The sequence below is a fragment of the Equus caballus genome, chromosome 16, assembly GCF_041296265.1.
Source record: "Equus caballus isolate H_3958 breed thoroughbred chromosome 16, TB-T2T, whole genome shotgun sequence".
NCBI classification, from domain to species: domain Eukaryota; kingdom Metazoa; phylum Chordata; class Mammalia; order Perissodactyla; family Equidae; genus Equus; species Equus caballus.
The window spans coordinates 36724120-36746280 of record NC_091699.1 but is presented as its reverse complement, the minus strand read 5'-3'; the positions used below and the strand labels follow the sequence as shown (position 1 = coordinate 36746280).

General features: G+C 40.2%; 2 protein-coding genes across 8 annotated transcripts in view; one reads left to right on the top strand and one right to left on the bottom strand.

Annotated features, from left to right (window-relative positions):
• Positions 1–1094: 1094 nt before the first annotated feature.
• Positions 1095–21797, bottom strand: THOC7 (THO complex subunit 7). 4 transcript variants are annotated; one of them, XM_070236944.1, is made up of 10 exons: positions 21720–21797; positions 17095–17188; positions 15494–15655; positions 7431–7548; positions 6029–6156; positions 5621–5707; positions 3990–4047; positions 2768–2834; positions 2618–2687; positions 1095–1881 (listed from the first exon to the last, which is right to left on the bottom strand). In XM_070236944.1, exons 3-10 carry the CDS (start codon positions 15576–15578, stop codon positions 1814–1816), a joined length of 681 nt encoding a protein of 226 aa, XP_070093045.1. In that variant the 5' UTR covers positions 15579–15655; positions 17095–17188; positions 21720–21797; the 3' UTR covers positions 1095–1813.
• The window catches only part of ATXN7 (ataxin 7), a 130801-nt gene continuing 129884 nt past the window's right edge, over positions 21245–22161 (top strand). For 2 of the 4 annotated variants that reach the window (XM_070237275.1, XM_070237269.1), the window contains exon 1: positions 21671–21805. The gene's annotated coding sequence lies outside the window, so the exon portion shown is untranslated. Of the gene's footprint in view, positions 21287–21588; positions 21806–22161 lie in introns of those variants that run through there. The other 2 variants (XM_070237272.1, XM_070237270.1) reach the window with 2 other exon arrangements.

Below are 22161 nucleotides of genomic sequence, written 5' to 3'. Positions count from 1 at the left end.
TTTTGTTCCTGATTACATAAAGGTTATCTTTATAAGGATTCTTATCTTCTGTTTTTTGAGGAAGATTAGCCCTGAGCTAACTGCTGCCAGTCCTCCTCTTTTTGCAGAGGAAGCCTGGCCCTGAGCTAACATCCATGCCCATCTTTCTCTACTTTATATGTGGGATGCCTACTACAGCATGGCTTGCCAAGCAGTGCCATGACCGCCCCCGGGATCCGAACCGGTGAACCCCAGGCTGCCGAGAAGCGGAATGCGTGGACTTAACCGCTGTGCCACCAGGCCGGCCCCTTATAAGGATTCTTATCTTTTGATACATAATCCTGAATAAATGTCTCCAGTGAATTAATCAGTGGGGGGTGGTTTAGGATATTCTGCCCAACAGTCCTTAAAAAATGATCCTTTGTGAAAAACTGAGTTTTAATTCTGAGTCAATGTAAGCAATTTTTCCTTCATAATTCTTACTAATAATGGAAAATAGAAACATTTCTCAGAGCATAGAAATTCTGCGAAGAAATTTCTCCCATGATTTAGTAGATGAAATTAGAGGAAGCATTTAAAGGTATTATGACACTTTTAATATGACTACTACTGAGCTAATTTAAACTCTCATTTTAAAGATAAGAATTCTTATTAAAATTACAAAAATGTAACATTATTAAGATATGATTCATGCAAAGCGTCATGTTTCTGAACTAAAATAAATGGATAAGAATGGAACCTAACAAGTATTGAACATGTAATTCAATATTTAAGAAAATTACAAGTGATTCAGCCTTAGCTTAATTTTTGAAAAGATCACAGGGGCCGGCCTGTTGGCATAGTGGTTAAGTCTACGTGTTCCACTTCGGCGGCCTGGGCTTCACTGGTTCAGATCCTTGGTGTGGACCTACACACCACTCATCAAGCCACGCTATGGTGACATCCCACATAGAAGAATTAGAAAGACTTACAACTACGATACTACAACTATGTACTGGGGCTTTGGGGAGAAAAAAAGAAAAAGAGGAAGATTGGCAACAGATGTTAGCTTAAGGCCAATCTTCCTCACAGAAAAAAAAGTCACAAAATCCTTTATTCAAGACCATCTTAGACTATTTATCTCAAACAACTCTTCACTTTATTAATACATTTTTTTCTATTGAAAATGACTCCTAAAGAACAAAACAGTGGAGAGAAAACATATCAACAAACATTTAATAATGACATTTCTCAAGTATTAAGGAGAGAGCTCTAGAGAGTGATGCATATTGATTTACTTTGCATTTTGTAATTACCTCTTATACTAGTGATTCTTAATATCATGGAACCTCTCCCACAATAAGCATATGCCACAAACATTTTGCACATAATTTCACAAGTTCATAGCCCTCCTGAAGCCTATTCATGGACTCCATTTACAGAAGTGGTAACAGTTTCCAGAAATTGACTCATTTTCTCATGTACATCCTAAAAACACCACTTTCTCACAATCTTCAACTTATTTCGTAGACAAATCAATGTTACCAGTTAAAAACTACCTACAATAATAAAGAACAAAAATATATCTGGCTTGAAGATATCTTATTAAATATTTTTGGATGCTGCTTTCTACCTTTGAAGTTTAAGAATAAAAAAAGACATTTCAATAAAAACAGATCCATACTGAAGTCATTTTCCTTTGTGTGAAGAAATATGAATGAACTGTGCATTAATATTTAAAAGTAAAGTAGATCACTGCCAAAACTTTAAATATCTGAAGAGCACGACAAATTCTAAACACAATCAGACCACACTGCCACTTCAATACCCTCGGGAATGGTGCGTGCCAGCCTGTCTATGGCTTAGGATCTGCTTCCATGCTTGTTTCCTGAGCTTCTTCCACCTCTGAGAGCTTTTCATCATCTGTAGTGGAGAAAGAGACATAAAATCATAGCCAAATTTGCTTAAATTGCATGTTTAATGAATATATTAAAACATTTTTATCCTTTATTAGCCAATCTATTTAAAGCAAAGATGGCAAAATGACAACCCATGACTGTAATTGGCTCACACAAGTATTTGCTTTTAAAAGTGCTGTTTTGGTGGTGGTTGTTTATTAGTTGAATGAAAATGTAAAACTTATGTGACAGACTTCACTAAACAAATAAAAAAACAAAACTAGGTCTTAGGCTTTTCTCAAAAACAATCAGAAGATCAGATAACACAGAAATTTCCAGCAAGCCATAGTTAATACCAAGAGCAAGTCTCCAGTTCCTCAAAGCACACACCGTTCATTCACTGAGTGTGCAGATGTGACTAGGCACTGATTACTTCACTCACCTATTGCTGCGTGGGTCCTGAATCATAACTTTATAGCAATAAACTATAATAAACCAAGAAAAATTCCAAATCTATGATCCTTGAATTTCTCTTAGTTTAAATTACTACATGTGCGTTTAAATCATATATTACTACAAATTCAGGCTTTTCTACGTATATTCAAAAAGCAGAACAGTATGAATACCTCCTAATGTCATCTAGCTATACCCTTGTTCTGAAACTGAAGGTGTACTCTCTCTTTAAGATGTATATTTTAGAAGAAATGCCTCTGGATCATTTAAAAATGTTAAACATTCATTTTGAGACTATTCCCACTTACTTTCCAGTGTTTGCTGAAGTTCATGGATGGTGCTGAGAAGAACGTGAAACTGTTTACGTCTTAATTCCAGCTGTGTTAACAAGAAAAAATTAATACACATTGATCTATGAATATATACATATCACAAGGCTAATATTCATATGCAAATACCTTATCTTCAACACTTTCTTTAATATGTGAAAGATGTTCTAGTTCTTTTCCCAGAGCCTCTAGTTCCCTGAAAAAAATAAAACAGTGTCATATTTTGCTAATTGGGGGAACAGAATTCACAATTAATATCTAACTTTTTAGTTAGTAAATAGTATTTTAAAAATAAAAAAGGATAAGAAGTGATAACCATCCATTAGGGTGAGACTTTTAAAACTAAGAATGATTTCTTCTTAACTCCTAAATATGTACTCATTTTCATTAAAATTATATTTTTAGATAATTTTTCAAGTACAGGAAATCATAGATAATATAATAACAAACGCCCCAAATTGATAACTTTTAACATTTTATCATACTTATAAGTCTTTTTTCTCAGTAAAAGAAAGAAAACATTGCAGATTAACTTGAAATACCCTTTGAACTTCACCCCTCATCCTCTATCCCAGGCTTTTTTCTTCCTCTAGCCCCCACTCAGGCAATCACTATATCATTCCAATCCTTTTTTTATGCATATATTTGTATCTGTGAATAATATACAGTATTAGTATATAATATTTTGGGGGGTTCTAACTTTTATAAATGGTTATTATTCTGTATTTCAGAAACTTAGGAATAATTTAAAATTCATTATATGTTTTCTGTTTTTCTTTTCACTGATTTTGAGATCCGTGCTTAAAAAGTGTATATCTAGGGGCCGGACCCCTGGCCGAGTGGTTAAGTTCGCGCGCTTCACTTTGGCGGCCCAGGGTTTCACCAGTTCGGATCCTGGACGTGGACATGGCACTGCTCATCAAGCCATGCTGAGGCAGGATCCCATATAGCACAACCAGAAGGTCCTACAACTAGAATGTACAACTATGTTGTACATTTGGGGAGAAGAAGAAAAAAAAAGATTGGCAACAGATGTTAGCTCAGGTGCCAATCTTTAAAAAAAAAGTGTATATCTAGTTTATTCTTCTTAACTGCAATTTAGTATTTACTATATGAGTAGACTATGTTGTACTTATCCCATTCTGTACTGATGCATTTACTTTAGAACTATAGTCAATAAAGCAAGAGGAAGGAAAAATCTAACCAACAGTATTAGAACATGTAGTATTGAAGATCTGATCCCTCCTTTTGAAACATATTATGTATTCCCATAAAAATGGAATGCATAGGCTCGTATGTAAACATTTATGTACAAAGATCAGTTCCTTTCAAAGTAAAGCACTGAACTTACTTTAAAGTCTCATGCCTGTCTGGATGATGCTGGATCACTTTTGCCAAAGCATCATATTCTGAAAGATATAAAAATATTTACCAAATTAAGATTTTTGAACCTGGATATCAAAATAGAATATTTAATATCACAAATCTCTCCAAGTCACTTTCCTAGTACAAAGAGAAGTGAAAATATTGAAGGATGGAAAGAATACTGCCAGTTTCACTTGATTCAACCATAACTGTAATGATACAGGACTGCACAAGTGTTCCAAACAAGGCTTGACTTTAGCTCCCACTCTGTTTTTCCATTCACCTATCGCTGGGCAGAATATAAGAGGCCAGATAAGCATAGCGAACTTAAGTCATTATTGATCATCAAGTGGACTGATTCTGAAGAGGATTTTATTCACTATTCCCCCAGCAAATAAAAGATCAGTGAGGTAAATATCCTACCATGAATCTCAGATCTTAGACAAAGCAAATTACACTTCTCCCTCATTCTAAAGGTAAAGATTTCAGAAACTTAGAAAGGATTTAAAATTCAGGGACTCTGTTTCTGCTCTGTTGAGACTTCTAATATGTATCTCTTGTTAACCTTTCTTATGAAATGATGAAAGGCAGCACTCATTTAAAAGCTTCATAAATCAAGAGAAACACTGTAAATGATTTTTAAATGATCTTAGAATTGATATTAATTGTTAAATAAGTTGGTATATCTTGCAATAAATTGGCCAGTGAAATTTGACCACATGCATTTTAGACTGAATTCAAAAACCGATTTTTAAAATAAGGAATTAAATATCATCTTAATTTGCTCATTAAAAAGTAAAATTCATTGTCTTGGAAATCAGCATATTAATTCAATAAAAGTATGATTTCTAATAAAAAATTTTTGGATTACAAAATAATACATTCTCAGTTTAAAAAAGAAGAACCTAAGCCAGAAAAACCCACAACCCAAAAATACTGATCAACATTTTCTATTTCCTTCTAGTTTTTCATGTATATGTCACAACGTAATTATACATTATATTTTTTATCTTTCTTTCTTTCAATTTACATTATAGGAGAAGCAAAGCCCCTCCATTAAAAATCATTTTAAAATAGTTTTTATAGGCTACAATAAAGACATACCTTAATTTAAAAACAAAAGAGATCAGAACAAAACTAAACTTTATCTTCCTCTTATTTGATATTTAGGCAGCTTGTAAATGTTTGCTTGTTTTCTACTTAATAAAAAACGCACTGGGCTTAAATTCTTTTCTTTTTTCTTTTTTTTAAAAGTTGCTCCATTAAACAAACAAGAAACAAAACCCTAAATCTGGTGTATCTGTGTAAACTGCCTTTGCTGATTAACCACCACGTTATTTAGACAGAGGTGTCTGAAGACAGTGAGAAAAAATGAGAGCTTGAGAGATACTTAGATAATCAATACAAGCCAGCAAAAAATAATTTTTTTGGCACAGCCTTCTTTCTCCGCTATTTTAAAGAATAATATAGTTTTAAAGAATTAAGTTTGGCTCTGAATTCTTTTTTTATAATTCAGGTTGATTCTAGCTGAAGATTTTCCCGCACAACATTAAAAACTGCATGAAAGTACCAGTCAGTAACAAAATGTTTGCACACTAAATCCCACAAAACCCTTACCTTGGCGATTTTTTCGTATTCGTTTTGCTTGAAGAATTTGCTTTTTGCACTCAGCAATTTTTTCATGTGCTCCAGCAATGCTACATTCTATATAAAAAGGTTTTTTAAAGACAGATACGACAACATGTATAATCTCCATACATTTTCAACTTTAAAATGTGTTTTTTAAATTAAGTTCCATTGCTAATTAAATAGATGCTGGAATTTAAAAAAACCACTGTAACCCAAAGTATTGTATCATATTAGAATATATTTTTATAGCTAACATTTACTATATTTTTTCTATTAATAGTGTTATCGTTATTATTCTCCCAGTAACCAAAAAAAAAGTATTATCAGATATTGTTTCCTTTAGGCCATAAAATTAAAATTACAGACAGAAACATTTATTACTTTAAGTTTCTTTACCTATTTCCTTGTAAATTTTTTCATAATTTTCCATTTCTCTGAGATTCATATCATATACCAGCAAAGTTTTGCCCATTGAAAATTCACATTGGGACAGTGTGCTCAGCATACGTTGGTACTGGCTGTATCTGATGAAAAAGAGAAATAGAATAAAGATTTTTTGTAGACTGCCAAAGTTGAACTATTATAGTGTAGGCAAATATTTGCTAATTAAATTATACCAAGTTCTGAGAGAATCATTTACTTTATTTAAAATAATTTAGAATATCTGTCCCTTATGTTTTCTTTTTCCAAATGCGGTATACTTGAATTTATAAACTGCTTTAGTTACAAACGCAAAGATGTGTCTGTTGTTCTTATCAATATAAGCTTAATTCAAACAACTATTTGTTTGAATATTGTTTAAAATACTTTCTAAAATGTTTTGATTAACATGGTTTTTTATCTTCACAATTGTATTCTCACAACTTTTTCACTCTATACAATTATTTATATACGTGAAAAGCCAATTCAAATGAGGAAAGTTTTCCTAAGTTAAAAAATTACTGGGGCTGGACCAGTGGCATAGCAGTTAAGTTCATGCACTCTGCCTTAGTGGCCAGGGGTTCGCAGGTTCAGATCCCAGGCACGGACGTAGCACCACTCATCAAGCCATGCTGTGGCGGCATCCCACATGAAATAGGGGAAGATTGGCACAACTGTTAGCTCTGCAACAATCTTCCTCAAGCAAAAAGAGGAAGACTGGCAACAGATGTGAGCTCAGGAACAATCTTCCTCACACACACAAAATTATTAAATACATATAAAACCTTGTAGCCACTTTTCATTAGCTTATTTAAAAAGGAGAAAATTGGGGCCAGCCTTGTGGCGCAGTGGTTAAGTTCGCATGTTCCGCTTTGGCAGCCTGGGGTTCGCTGGTTGGGATCCCAGGTGCAAACATGGCACTGCTTGGCAAGCCATGCTATGGCAGGCGTACCACATATAAAGTAGAGGAAGATGGGCACAGATGTTAGCTCAGGGCCAGTCTCCCTCAGCAAAAGGAGGAGGATTGGCAGCAGAAGTTAGCTCAGGGCTAATCTTCCTCCAAAAAAAAAAAAGGAGAAAATTTGATTTAGATATTTGTCTTACTAAACACTTATCTGCAAAAAGTGATCAAGTTAATGAATCTGAATCTAATCTTCATTTCTTCGTACCCTTACACCTTCAGCACATTTTAATAAACATAGAGCAGGCCTCTGAAGAGAAGTAAAGGCTAGAAAAATCTACTCTTGATTAAGCAAGAGTTGATTCCATTGGACATTTATGGTGAGTGAAAAATTAGAAATATTAACAAGACTGTATATATAGATGGTCTAAAACCACATCAGGACATTGGTACAGACACAATGGGGAAATGAAATACCCCTCTTCCTGTGATCCAGAGTTGCACCATTTAATGAAACTTTTCACTAGCAGATTAATTCTCCGATCATCTCCAGCACCATCTCCATCAATTAGGAGACGCTTCCTTATGACTTCGTCTGGAGGAAAGAAGAACAATGTGAATTAAAATGACCCTCTGGCTCTTGTTAACTTTCAGGGACAAAAGAGCTGATAATAAAAGTGTTGGCAAGGGTGTTGAGAACTACACTGACATATGCCGAAGGAATGTAAACCGGTACACCCTTTGTACAGCAACTGGGCAACAACAAACAATACAAAAACTGCACATACCTTTTGATTCCATAATTCCAATTCTAGGAATTCCTCCTATAGACACATGTGCACTCATGAGCAAAGATAAAGGATGTTCTTAACAGTGCTGTTTGTAGTATAAAGATTGCAAACCTAAACATTCACGACTAAGAGACTAATTCAATTATGAAACATTCATATAATGTATTGTCATGAAGCCAAAAGAATAGTGTGGATGTATATACTGACGCCTAAAAAATCTCCTTAAATATGTTAAGCAGAAGGAAAACAGAACAGGTGCAGAGAAGCACATACAGTTTGCTGTCATTTGTATAGAAAAAGGACAGGCTTTGTGTGTATGTGTGTGTCTGTGCGCATCACACATGTACGTGTTTATGTATTCAGAGAATATCTTTGGAAGGATACACAAGAAACTGGTAACAGTGTTTTTTTTCTGGTGAGAGGGACTACAGATGGAGGTGGAGAAAATATTTAGTTTTCCTATACGGTTTTGTAGAGTTTGTTTTTTCCATGTACATGCATTATTTTTTAAAAAATAAATTTTAAAGTGTGAATGATTCCTGGAGAGTCTGCATGATGAATCAACAGCAAAATCTTTAAACAATAGTTCCTGTGTGTAGGCAGAAGTATTTTTGAGCGCAGGTGCAGCGGAGATAAACTTTGGAAGGCAGATGGCTTCAGTTTTAAAATCTATTCTATGACAACATCAGATAAACATTTTTAGAATTGGGTTTTGTTCTCTGAGTCATGGCTTTGACAGGCTGCTCAAGCTACAGATTCATTCAGTGTTTTAATTTTATACTTTAAAACACAAACTAATGATTTCAGTTTTTAATCAACAACAATGTTATTTGAGGAGACTGAGAAATAAAACACATTCCTTGAAGAGATTAAAATGCAGAAAATGAATAACGTTTTTATTTATTACAAACATGTTTTAACTTTGTTAAAACAAAGGTAAACATCCTCTGGGTTAGCAGTCTGGTAGCATCGATGCTGTTCAATTCCTTTGCTTTGCTTTGCTTTGTGATTCCTTTAGTGGTCTCTGCTCTTGTCAAGTCCCCAAGGAGCCCCATCATCCTCCTAAATGCCTGCGCCTCCTACTTTATTGAGGACCAGGGATTTCAAATGCAAATGCATTCAGGGAATAGGGAGATAACATCGGAGGGAAACTGAAAGTACTATGACTAAGGGGCAAGCTATAACAGAGCTGATTTTTCAAGAGATTTTTAAAGTTTGGTGACTAACTAAAAATTTTTCAAACACATTTTGTGACCATTCTAGCTGTACACTTAAGCTCTGTGCACTTTTATATATGTATGCAATATCCCAATTACAAAGTTTTTGAAAAGTGCTTAAAACACTGTACAGGCCAAATAATCTTGGGGAAAAAGTTACGAAGTGACCTTGTCCATTCTGTTTCCTCCCCAGCCTCTCACACTGTGTCTTCACATTTCTGATGCTCAATAAATATTTTTAAATTGGATTTGTGGTGCCTGCATGGGACCATCTGCCCTTCAAAGAGCTTTGTCTCAATAAAACACTAACAAGGACTAGGAGTCAACTATGTTATTTTCAGGTCCACAGCAGAGATTTCTCTACTTGTACAAAAGACATGAATACTTGATCCATGAGCAGATGTGTCCATAGGTACCAGAGTTAATTTCTGAGGTTATCAAATAAAGACCTGAGCTGTTTCACTCTAGTTGGAGAAATACCACACATAGGAATGCACACACAGAAGAGGCTGTGATCATTAAATGAGTGACACAGTACACAGCAGAAGAGACTAGGAGAATGCCCCTCTTTGGCTTGGAGCATCAAGGGAAGTGGAATTTGAGCTACTTTTCTGATACTCAAAAATGCTAAAGGGCATTTTAACAATATCTATCAAAGTTTCAACTAACATACAGCCTTTGACCCAACAATCTTAGATTTACTTGCACATATGCAATATGACATGTCCGATAACTTAGTGAAACGTAATAACAAAAGATTAGAAATGACCCAAATGTCCATTAACAGAGGACTAGTTGAACAAATTTTGGTATAAAAATATGATGGAATACTATGAAGCTATAAAAAACAAAGACTAAGGAAACACTATGTATTGATATAGAGAGATCACTTAAGACAACTTGTTAAAAGAGTGAGGTAAAGAACAGTATGTATGGTATGCTTCTTTTGATATAAAAATGAGGAATAAGAATATATTCATATGTGCTTATATTCCCATAGATACCCTGGAATGACATACAAGACACCAATAAAAGGGGTTACCAAGGGAGATAGGTAGTATAAGTAGGGTAGATGGAGGGTAAGCTGGAAGATGGGGAAATATCTATATATTATTTGATTTTTTTTTAACAATATGAGTACTCAAAATCTATTAGCTGTTGTTTGCAAAAGAAAGCTATGATTGTGGTGACAGCATCACAGCTGTTTGCCTATGTCCAAACACATCCAACTGTACACATGAAATATATGCTGCTCTTTGTATATCAGTTATACCTCTATAAAGCTGTTTTAAAAAAGGAAAAAAGAAAGCAAGCTAAAGTCCTTTCCCAGCCCCCATCCAGGCAAGGAGAAAGGTGTGAGCCACCATAGAGGCAGGGGATGAAAGGCTGGATCTGGGACAGGAGTACACTAGAACACTGGGGAGGCTGGACGAGTGACGAGTGAAGATAAACAGCGGGACCAAGGATAGAAAGGCAGGCAGAAGTCAGATTGTGTGAGTCCACACTAGTAAATGCCATACCAGTAGACTTGGACCTTGCTGGGAGGCAACTGGGAGTTGCTATAAGTTCACGGGCAAGACTTTCTTGGAAGATTAAGCTGAAGGCAGTGTACAAAACGGACTGCAACTACGAAACGCCCAAAGGCAGAGAGGCTAGTTAGGAGGCTACCAAAGCCGCAGAGTAGGAGCAAAATGGTATGAAACAAAAGTCGAGGAGATTAGAATCACAGGTCCCGGGCGGCTGGTTAGGGCTGAGCAGACATGGTTTGGAAAAGGTAGGGGCCAATGCCACACTGGTGGCATGAGCAGGCGTGTGTTACGACCAGTTCTGGGGACACAGGGGATTCCCTGTCAAGGCATTCATAGGTCTTTCTTCCACTTCAGCCCTATCCCTTTTTCGTCTAAGAGCATTTCTTTACAGCCAAATCCACGGGCCAGAGGTCAAAAACTGGGGGCCGATGTTTTGGTTAGTGTTTACTTTGCGTGTATGTACATGTGTGACCAACATTTAATTTCATCTGTAAAGTGGAAATAAATCTATCTACTTTGTAAGACTCCTGCGAAACTTTATGGAAATAAAAGTATACAAAGGAGCACAATGATTGATCATAGTAGGAAAGCAAAAAAAACCCTATCTTTATCTTTATGTTAAACTGAATCCACAACTTACGTCATCCTAAAAATGTTAAAAAGTGAGTAAATGTTGAAGATATATCTATAGATATATCTATATACCTATGTAGACATATATTATGCATTTATGCAAATAAAGGATTGCCCAGTTATGATTTCTCACAGTCTGCTTTTGTCTTAAGCTTCATATTGCAAGGTCATCGTATTTCTGGCTTAAACTGTATAGAAAGTTGCTGCTTAGAAAATTCTCTGGGACTCAACAACAAAAAAGCAAACCTGATTTAAAAAACAGGCAGAGGATCGGAACAGACATTTTTCAAAAGAAGATATACAGATGGCCAATAGGCACATGAAAAGATGTTCAGCACCACTAGTTATTAGGGAAATGCAAATCAGAACTACAATGAGGGGCTGGCTCAGTGGTGCAGTGGTTAAGTTCACACATTCTGCTTTGGCGGCCCGGGGTCTGCCAGTTGGGATCCTGGGTGCGGACATGGCACCACTTGGCAAGCCATGCTGTGGTAGGCATCCCACATATAAAGCAGAGGAAGAAGAGGACGGATCTTAGCTCAGGGCCAGTCTTCCTCAGCAAAAAGAGAAGGATTGGCAGCAGATGTTAGCTCAGAGCTAATCTTCCTCAAAAAAAAAAAAAGAACTACAATGAGCTACCACCTCACGCCCACCAGAAAGGCTATTACCAAATAAAAAGACAAGAAATAACAAGTGTTGGAGAGGATGGGGAGAAAAGGGAACGCTCATACACTGCTGGTGGGAGTGCAAACTGGTACAGCCACTATGGAAAACAGTATGGAGAATTCTCAAAAAATCAAAAATAGAAATACCACATGATCCAGCAATTCCACTTCTGGGTATTTATTCAAAGAACACAAAAACACTAATTCGAAAAGATATGGACCCCTATGTTCACTGCAGCATTATTAACAATTGCCAACAATTGCCTTGGAAACAACCTAAGTGCCCATTAATGGATGAATGGATAAAGATATAGTATATATACATAATAGAATATTACTCAGCCATAAAAAAGATGTAATTTTGCCATTTGCAACATCAATGGACCTTGAGGGTATTATGCTAAGTGAAATAAGTGAGACAGAGAAAGCCAAATGTGGTATGATTTCACTCATATGTGGAAGATAGAACAACAACTGCAAACAAACACATAGATACAGAGAATAGATTGGTGGTTACTAGAGGGAAAGTAAGAAAGGAGGAGGGTGAATGGGGTAAAAGAGCACATGTGTACAATAACGGATGGTAATCAGACTTTTGGTGATGAACATGATGTAGTCTACACAGAAGTCAAAATATAATGACGTACATCTGAAATTTATACAATGTAAAAAAACTAGTGTTACCTCAATAAAAAAATTTTTTTAAAAAAGGAAATTCTCTCGAGATGAGTACTAAAATAACATATAAAGTACAGAGCATAGCTCCAACAGCAACAAATAAAACAAAAAGGGAAATTGCTAGTTTGAAAACCTCTGTTCTTTTTAAATTTAAAGATGGCCTGCTGCTGCTGATTCCTAACATGTACGACATGAGTATTATCACTTTTAATAGCACCTGATCAATGAGCTCTAGAGTGAACACACCTAAAACATGCTTTGTTTACTATACGCATTGACTTCAAGCATTACTAACATGCTTGAAGCGCTCTGTAAGCAGTTTGAATGCTAATATTAATAATTCTGGTGGGCCTTGGTCCACCATATAAAAACAGTAAAAATGACTTAGAAACTATTTTAGTGATGTTATCAACATCATTCCATAGTTGTCATGATTACTTTCTTTGCTGACTACGAGAATCAATGCCATCTGGAAAGAGCTTTTAAATCAAAATACTCAACATCTGCCCTAAGAATGGTGGTTTCCACCTGACCTTAGGTTTGTAGGAAAATTTCTCACTGGATTCAGTTATATGTTGTACCATAATTACACTTACAAAATGTCTGCCATTCAAAACACTTTAAAATCAGTTACGACACATGTATGCTGATAAGCAAATATTCACTTGCGAAACTGGGGTGTATTTTAGACTCCTTGTCTTCTATGCCAACCTATACCTAGAAGAAATAGAAACTTACTTATGACATTAAATAAGCCTCAAAAAGTCCTTCCATGGGGTTAGATTTTAATTCCCCATTTTCCATAAAAGGAGAACAGGCAGAAATGACTCCTTTACAGTCACTACACCAACTCTCCATTTCCAAGCCTCTGGTCAGATGACACAGATATTTTAACTGTGTTCTCATTTTACCATGGAAAGGACAATCTCTTACAAACCCAGACTAACATTCCTTTCAAAACTCATAATTGTTATTCCCTCACAGTAGCTATTAAAACCTTGATTACAAAACAAGTTTTCAGAACATCATGGAGCAAATACTCAAAAAAGGAAAGAGGAAAACAATTTGGAAGATAATGGTGGGACAACTTCCGAAATACTTACTTCTTTAGGGACAGGTCAAGGCTTGACGAATGTGGCAAAAGCCTCAAGTTATGTAATCTCCTCAGAGGGCTAAGCAACCGGCCAATGGGCCTCCCCAAACTGCTAGACCTCAGGGCAGTACAACCTCACCTGCTTTAGGAATTGGTAATCCTGTGATCTACCAATGAGGATTAGCATGCCCTTTCTAAAGGCAGTTGAGCAAGGACTTGCAAAGCCACCACTGACTTTTTCTTGGTTTCTGAAACACTCTGGATCTGAAGTGAAAAGCGCCGGAAGGGGTAACAATTTGAGACAGGATGACAGTGGAAAAAATAGCTGGCTATTAGGGCCGTGTATCAAAAAAAGGTATCAAAAATGAAAATAAATAAAGCCTTGGACCTGTCTTCTGGAAATTATTTTCATTAGTATGTAAAGACATCTATACAAATATCTCTATTGTAATAATATTTGTAAGAGTAAAAAACTAGAAATAACTAAATGTTTAAAAGGGGACTAATTTTTAAAACAATAGAATACCACACACTGATACAAAAGAATAAGGTAGAAAGAGCTCCAAGACAAATTAGAGAGAGGTCCAAGATATATCATTAATCAAAGTACAACACAGAAAAGTGTGAAGCATTTACATAAAATTTTAAAGTGGGTATACACACTGACATACTAACAGATACATAACGCTTGCAATATGTTAAGTACTGTTCTAAAGGTTTTTCACATACAAACACACTGAATCCGTCCAACAGCTCTATAACGTAGCTGCTACTCTGCATTACCCCTCATTTACCGATGGAGAAACTGAGTTACTTGCCAAAAATTAAATGTCACAGGAAGTAAGGAGCAGCAGAGCTAGGACTCAATCTCAGGAATCTGACATCAAAGAAGGTGCTTTTTACCTTTTATGGGCATTTAAAAATCAGTCTGGAAGGGTACACAAAAACAGTTTATAGTGATTACCTCTGGGGAGAGGGATTAATAGTGAAAGATTTAGAGGAGAAAGTCTTCACTTGTCATTTTGTATATTTCTTCTTGAATTTTCTGATGTATTATTTTTAAGAAAATCAGCAGTGGTTATCCCAGTAGTGAGCTTATTGGTCATTCTGAGGTACTTTTCCTCATTTTTTTTTCTGTATTAAAAATTCTAATTAATGTTCTTTAATAAATCTATGACGTGTTAGTGAGAAAAAAGAAAACTGGCTTGGACTGACTTATTAAGAGCAGAGACTAAGGCCATGTAAAAGCAATGAGCATGCAGATTCCTGTTAGATTTATCATTGGATTGCCACTACTCACAAATTATTAAGATAAATTACATATATGCTAGTGTGTTACATTCCTTATGGTAAAATAACATCTGGCCCCTCCTTTCAAGAAGCATAATTAAAATCATTAAAACAACTTCTAAGGTCAACAATACTAAAAAGACACAAAAAAGGCAGAAGGAAAGAACAATAAAAAAGACGGTTTGATTCCTCCATGTAAATATTGATCTCTCGTGAGATACTTAGGACCAGTCTAAAGAAATTGCTGATGCCAAAGTAAATTACTTAAACCAAAATTAAATTAAAAATTAAAAAAAGAAAAGCAAAAAAATGGTGCTGGGGTCCTTTGTCTTTCTCTAGATTTATTTAAATGTTTAGAGTACAGTGCTAACAAAGTCAAGGTTGAAAGTCCAATGTTGCTTTGAGAAACCATTTATCTTGGCTAAAGAACCCTTTAATAGTTGAACTGCATCAGTAATCCCTGCACTAGGGCCACAGATGAGGGAACAAAGTGGGCAAATCCACTGGCACCAGTGAAAAAAAAAACCTAAACAAATCCTGTGCCCGCAAATGTCTAATTAACATTGGACCAGCAATTGAAACAGGAATAAGAGCAGCAGCAGACACTTATACGGCATTTATACACTCCTATTTGATGGCCATACCTCTTGTTTGTTTCTTTTCACTTTGAAAAGTGTCCTGGTTTGGACAATAAATTAAATGGTCACTCAACTTCGAAGTGATATACATACATTATCACACTTCATCCTTGAATCAACCCTATAAAGTGTGTATTATCTTCCTTTTACAGATGAGTAGTTTCACCTCTGCAGTCATAGAAAAATATACACAACTACATTATTAGAAAGTCATAGTACAGTTCCATTATTCTGTCATATTGTTCACAGGCATATTAAAAACCATTATTTCAAGGTTTAACAAGCAGATAGTCATGCATTATGCTTTCTAATTTAAAAAGAACAACAACAGCAACAAGCTCTGTCAAAACCAACAAGCTCTATTAAATGGAATGTACAGCCACATCCAGTTCCCCACCACCCCGTTCTCACCTCCCATCTGTTGCTCTGGCATATCAATATACCTACTTAATGTTCTCTGTACTACAAAGAGTGCTTCTGAAATGATTTTTATCAGGGTACTAACACTGCTTAACACCCTTTAAATTAATGCATAGAAAATACAAACTGTGAACTGAGTTTAAATTAACACTGACAACATCTAAACTGTTTCTCAGTTAGCCAAAATGCTGGGGTGGCAACATGGGGAGAGAGAATGGCTTTGCCAATAACTAGCTATGTGACAGTAAGTCACTAACTTCTGAAGACCTCCATTTTTCCATCTATGAAATGATAGTGTTGTTGATATCTATAGGTGAGTAGCTATAGATAAAACAAGATAATACCTCTTTCCTTCCCTCTGAGGTAGGACAGTTCCTCAAATTAACCAAAGTGTCCTTGTATTGGGTGCAGGAAAGAAAGAGCTCCCAGTCCAATTGGATATGCAGACCCATATGTAAGGATTACATGAGGGCATACACCTTGCCAGGCACCCCAAATTTGTGAGCGGACATTGGCCCTCCTCTAAGCTCCAGAGGCAGGCACTGGTACTCCTCCAAGAACTTTTCAGGTGGATGACTGAGAGATCAAGGCTATCCACTTCTCAGTCTTCTCTAGTGCCATCACTCTAATCCAAGTCGGCCTCGTCTCTTACTTGGAATACTTCTCCTTAGCCTCCCTGCTTCCATTCTTGCCTTCCTAGAATCCGTTCTCTACACAGCACCCTGAAATGATCTAAAAGGCGTATGAGATCACTAACTCTCCTGATTAAAATCCTCCAATCATTTCCAATGCGTTCCAACAGAAGACAATCCAATCTCCCTTCCATGCCCTGCAAGGCTCTTCATGAGTTCTTGTTTATTTCTCTGACCTCCTTTTTTATTACATCCATCCTGGCACACCTGGATCCAGCCCCAGTGGCCTTCCTTAAAGGGCCCAGAGCTTGTTTTCGCCTCAGGCCTTTGCACTAGTTGTGGCCTCTATCTAGAATACTTTCCTGGGCTCTTCACACAGTTGACTCTTCAGGTGTCATTTTAAATCTCACTTTTCAGGGAGGTCATACCTGATTACCCTATTTTAGCCTAATTGTTGGCAGCCTTCCCCCATCATTCTCTGCCATCATTCCATCTAGTTCATTCTCAGTACTTAATTTCACAATTATGTTCTTTCTCAGAACTTATCTTACTTACTAATTTTATTGTACACTATTGCTTCTCTTCCCCAGGCAGGAGCCAGGCCTTCCTCTGTATAGTTTACTGCTGTAACCAGCACCACACAATGTGCCTAGAAGGTATACAATAGATTTGTTGACCTATCACACATATTACTCACTTCTGCTTGCTTTTTACTCAAAGCTCAGTTGAGAAAAACAATGTTTATAGAAGATTACCTGAAGAAGGTGTAATTCCTCCTTTTCTCTGTGGTCTAGATATTCTTAAAACAAACAAGCAAAAAAACCTTGTCCCGAATTAAGGTAGTCCAGCAGAGCTACCCACCTAAACCATATGGTCTATTGACTTGAGAATGCCTTCCTAAACTCTGAGTTAGCCTTCTTTGACCTAGTAAGGGATGTGCTAAGAAACACATCAGCTATGATCCTCAGTGCTGAAAAGAAGTAACAGATATGACACTGGCTTTTCTTTATGATGACCCTAAAGAGAACGTTTTTATCTAGTGTTTAAATCAGAAAAACTGCTTGTCCTGATATCTAATGTTGCCTTCTCTCATGTACACTAGATCACAGAAGGGACCTGCTCCTGCCCCTTGGTATAGACTGCTACAGAAACAACGGCGCCTGCAGCTTTCTTAATTAACGTGCCAGACTTTCCCCATTGCATTTTGAGGATCACCCACACTTCTAACTGCCTCTTGTTTTTCCTAATCTCAATTTTCTTTATGCCCTGTTTCCTCATCAATCTATTTTATGTTTTCTCATTATGGTGAGCTGCCTTAGGCATTTCCTGGAATATGCACTATAAGTAAATTAAGCAGCAATATGCATAAAATAACATGGTTATTAGGTGAAAGATCAACTGGTTCTAGAAAAGAGAAGAGGGAAATGTTGGAGGTGGGTCTTGAAGAATAAATGGTCGGACACCGGGTAGAAAAGTCAGGGAAGGGCAATCTGTGCAGATAAAGAGAGGAAGAAGGCACGGTCCTCATCAAAGGAAAGTGGAGGACAAAGGAAAGTGACTCTGACATTTAACAGTATTTACTGAACATTACTATGTGTCTGACACAATGCAAAGCACTTTACGACTTTTATTGCACTTAATCCTCAAAACGACCCTATGAAGTAGATTTTATTATTATCTCCATTTACAAGGAATGAAACTGAGGCTCAAAGAGGTTAATTAACCTGCACAAGGTCAGACAGCTTTTAAGTGGCAGAGTGGGGGTTCCTGTGGACTCCACCGATGTGGGGATGTCGGGGAGGGGGGGCACTTGACAGCAGTCAGTATGTTTACTAGAACTCATCTTCCTTCCCCATGTCCCATCTGACAAAACCTATCCCTTCTTTGGAGTTTTCCTTTTTTTTTTTTTTGAGGAAGATTAGCCCTGAGCTAACGGCTGCCAATCCTCCTCTTTTTGCTGAGGAAGACTGGCCCTGAGCTAACATCCGTGCCCATCTTCCTCTACTTTATATGTGAGACGCCTGCCACAGCATGGCTTGTCAAGTGGTGCCATGTCCGCACCCGGGATCCGAACCTTGAACCCTGGGCCTCCAAAGCGGAACGTGCGCACTTAACCGCTGTGCCACCAGCCAGCACCTCTTTGGAGTTTTCTACCTCAATGAATAGAGAAGTAGCATGTAACAAGCACACAGTCACTCAAATCAGAAACCTGGGATAATCCTCAGCCCTTCACCTCACAACACTCACTCACTGACGTCCTAACATTCTACCTCATAAATTTCTCTCCCACCTCGTCACTCTGCATTCCCTCTTGGTCCGCACCCCCATCATCTCTTATTAGAACCACTGCAGCAGTAGCTGAGAGACAAGACGCATAATGGCGAAGAGCAAGAATTCTGGAGCCAGACTGCCTGGTTTTGAACCCAGGCTCTTTAACTTACTACCTGTGCAGCCTTGAGCAAGTTACTGAACACCTTAGTGTCCCAGTTTCATCTGTAAAGTGGGGACAAGAATTAGAATACTGCTTGACATATGGTAAACACTACACAAATGTTAGAAATGAGGGAGGGAACCTACTTATCTCCTCATTTTCTCTTCCCGGCATCATTCTTCACATAGTAGAACGTGGTGATTGTTTTTTTAAAGCAAATCTGATCACACCATACCACTGTTAAAACTTTCAGTGGTTTCCCATTGCCTTCTGAAATCTCTGGCTCATAATTTTCTAAATTCTAGCCAATATTTGTCATCTTTGAGTTCTTCCAATACTTCACAGCCTTTGCACAAACGGTTTCCCACCTGGAACACATCAGTCCAAACTACATCTATTTATCCTTCAAAAAAGGGATTAAGAGTAATTTTTCCAGCGAGGCTTTCTGATCTCTGAGAATGGATGAGCAATCTTTGTTACATGCTTCTACAGTCCCCAACCTTGGACTTCCCTTGTGGTAACATTTGCCACCCTTAAAACTAATTATCCACGGGTCTTTCCCACTTGACTGGAACTCAGAGGGGAAAAAGGTCTTGCCTGTCCATTCTGCCAATCCCAAAACCTGGCCCAGGTAGGACGAATATCTACTGAATAAATGAAACTGTAATAAAGCAGAGTTAAAAATTTCTCATCAAGTTCCTGGACCTTTCAGAGCCTCCCACTTCACTATTCTTATCACATCCACAAATTTGGGCCTATTACTCTTCTTCGCATTGCCTGGTCCCTTAATATGGAGACCCTGTCTACCCCTAACCCTCCAGAAGTGGCCTCTTCAAGGGCATCTACAGTTATTGGTCACCCTTTCTTCAAATAGACCCAGTACCCCGAGATCTCCCCTTCCCAGATGTCAAAGGACTTCCTTCCTCCTCAACTGGATACCTTCTTAGGTTCCTCCTGCAGTTGCTCATCACGCCTGTCCACCTTCCCCAAGGATCACTCTATTTTATTTCTGCTCTCAGACTGTAGACCACACCTTGGGCCCCTCCTCACATCAGTCCACCTTCCTAAACTGCCCTCACAACTTTTCACCAACCCAGCCTTTTACCCCCCTCCTTCCAGCTGACACCAAAAACATCCACCCTCCCCCAAAGACATACACACACACACCTCTTTGACTGTCCTGATCTACCCTAGGTGTCCCCATCCCTATACTGACTCTTCAAATCCCCCATGTACACTCCGAATGTCCTCCAGATATACGCTGCCCACATCTATTCTCTTTTAGATCTGGTCCCCAGCTCCCTCTCCCCACCTCCAATGCAGGGCTAATTTCTGTACTTCATTGCGATCCACCCCATTGCCTGGGGCCCTTCCAGTCTGTCCAGAGGACTCCTCCAGGTGTCACCCTCTGTACGCTGACACCCCTAATGCTCTCATCCTGGAACCTCTCCCTTCCTTCCCGGCTTGCCCCGAAACCCCCGGCCCATCCCTGGAGTTCCCACTCCCTCCCAGCCCTCCACAGGCCCTCCGGACCCCCAGCTCCAGGACCTGCCCCACTTTCTCCCCTTCGCTGCTCCTCGGACCCCGCCACCCCTACCTAGAGCTCCCTCGCCACATGCTCCGACAGCCCGGATCCCTTCCGGGTACCACCCGCCCACGCAGCGCTTCCCGGGCCCCCACGTGTGCTCCCAGCCCCCCGACGATGCTCTCAGCACCCCCTCCCCACTCCCGGCGCGGCCTCCCGAGTGCGGGCCGGGGAGTCCAAGGGCCTCCGAGGGGGATGAGGGGCTCGGGGGAAGTGGCTGGGGAAGCCTGCGGCTCCCAGGGGTCAGATCGCGGAGGCCGAGGGGGTCCCGGAAGCGGCGGGGGAGGCCGGGGGCCCCCGGGGAGGCCGCGGGGCTCCAGGGAACGGGCCGGGGCGGCGGCGAGTGGGCCTCACCGTCAGTCACGGCTCCCATGGCGTGCGCGGCGGCGGCGGCGGCGGCGCAGGCTGAGGCGGCGGTTGGCGGCGGCGGAGGTCAAACTCCCACAATGCAGCCGGGTAAACAGCCATGGAGGAGGAGACGGCGGCGCCTGCGGCCGCCTGCTCCGACGCCTGAGCCTCGCCGCGCCGCGCCGCCGCCGCCGCCGCCGCGGGACCCGCGCTCCTCGCGCTCCGCGCACTCCCCGGGGGCGGCCGAGGCCGGCGCGTGTGGCGGCGAGGCCCGGCGGGCGGCGGCGGCGGCCCCCGCGGCAGCCCCGGCCCCCGCCGCCCCCCTGCCGCCCCCGCCCGGCCCACGCCCAGAGGCCGCCCCGGAGGCCGCCGCCAGCCGCCAGGTGAGCTCGTCCGGGCGCCGCCTCGGCAGCGGGGGCTGCGGGCCGCCTGGGGCCGGGCCCCGCGCCTTCCCGGGGAAGGGGCCCGTGGCCCTCGCCGCCCCATCCCCGCTGCCGCTGCTGGGGGTGGGCTCGCCGCCGGGGTGGTGGGGCAGGGGGCAGGCGGCAGGGCGTTTGGCCCCGACAGAGCCGGGGAGCCGGGGGCCCGCGGGCAGGGAGGGGGCGCGGCCGAGGGGCCCAGCGGAGGGACCGCCCACGCGCGACCGGGCGGCGCTCGAACGCGGGCCCCTGCGCCGGGCGCGGCCGGCGAGCCGAAAAGGCCCCGGCTTCCAGGTCGCGCGGTTCCGGCGCCAGCTGCCGCCCCCTTCCCCTTCCCCTTCCCCTTCCCCCTGGGCTGCGGCGGGTTCCGGGAAAGGGGAAGGGGAAACTTGTCGACCTCCAGGAGGAGTTCGCGGAGCGACGGGGAGCGTTGTGCCCTCCGACCTCACCGGGCGCCGGAGTCCCGTCGGTGATCAAGATGGGGTGCTTTTATTTATTTATTTATTTATTTGTTTATTTTTCTCTTTGATTTTCAAAAAATGTCTATCTGACTGTCCCCATCTTAAGGGGAAGTTAAAAGCGAAGGGGGAGGGGGATGCTCAGTGAGAAACGTTGGCTTGTGTGTAGAGTTACACGCTGCAGATTATATTGGCATTTCGTCCCAAAGTCACTTTGATTCAACTCCGACGAGTTTCTCGTAAATGGCAGCATTTAGGTGGCCAGAGAAAACAGGACCAATACAGCCGATTTGCTCTCCAGTGGGATAGATTCAACCCCAAGAAGAGTGTCTGAGTTTTGAAGCAAGGTTTGGTATTTTATGGAGCATAGAGTTATTTTCT

Bases quoted from the DNA above. Each gene is read 5' to 3' on its own strand.
- THOC7 (XM_070236944.1), bottom strand. From the start codon at position 15,578: ATGTATATCACTTCGAAGTTGAGTGACCATTTAATTTATTGTCCAAAC. The intron at 6,157-7,430 runs GTATTTCATTTC...CTTTTTCATCAG, and splicing joins TCTGGATCACAGGAAGAGGG to ATACAGCCAGTACCAACGTA. The intron at 2,688-2,767 runs GTATTTGCATAT...TTGTTAACACAG, and splicing joins AAGAAAGTGTTGAAGATAAG to CTGGAATTAAGACGTAAACA.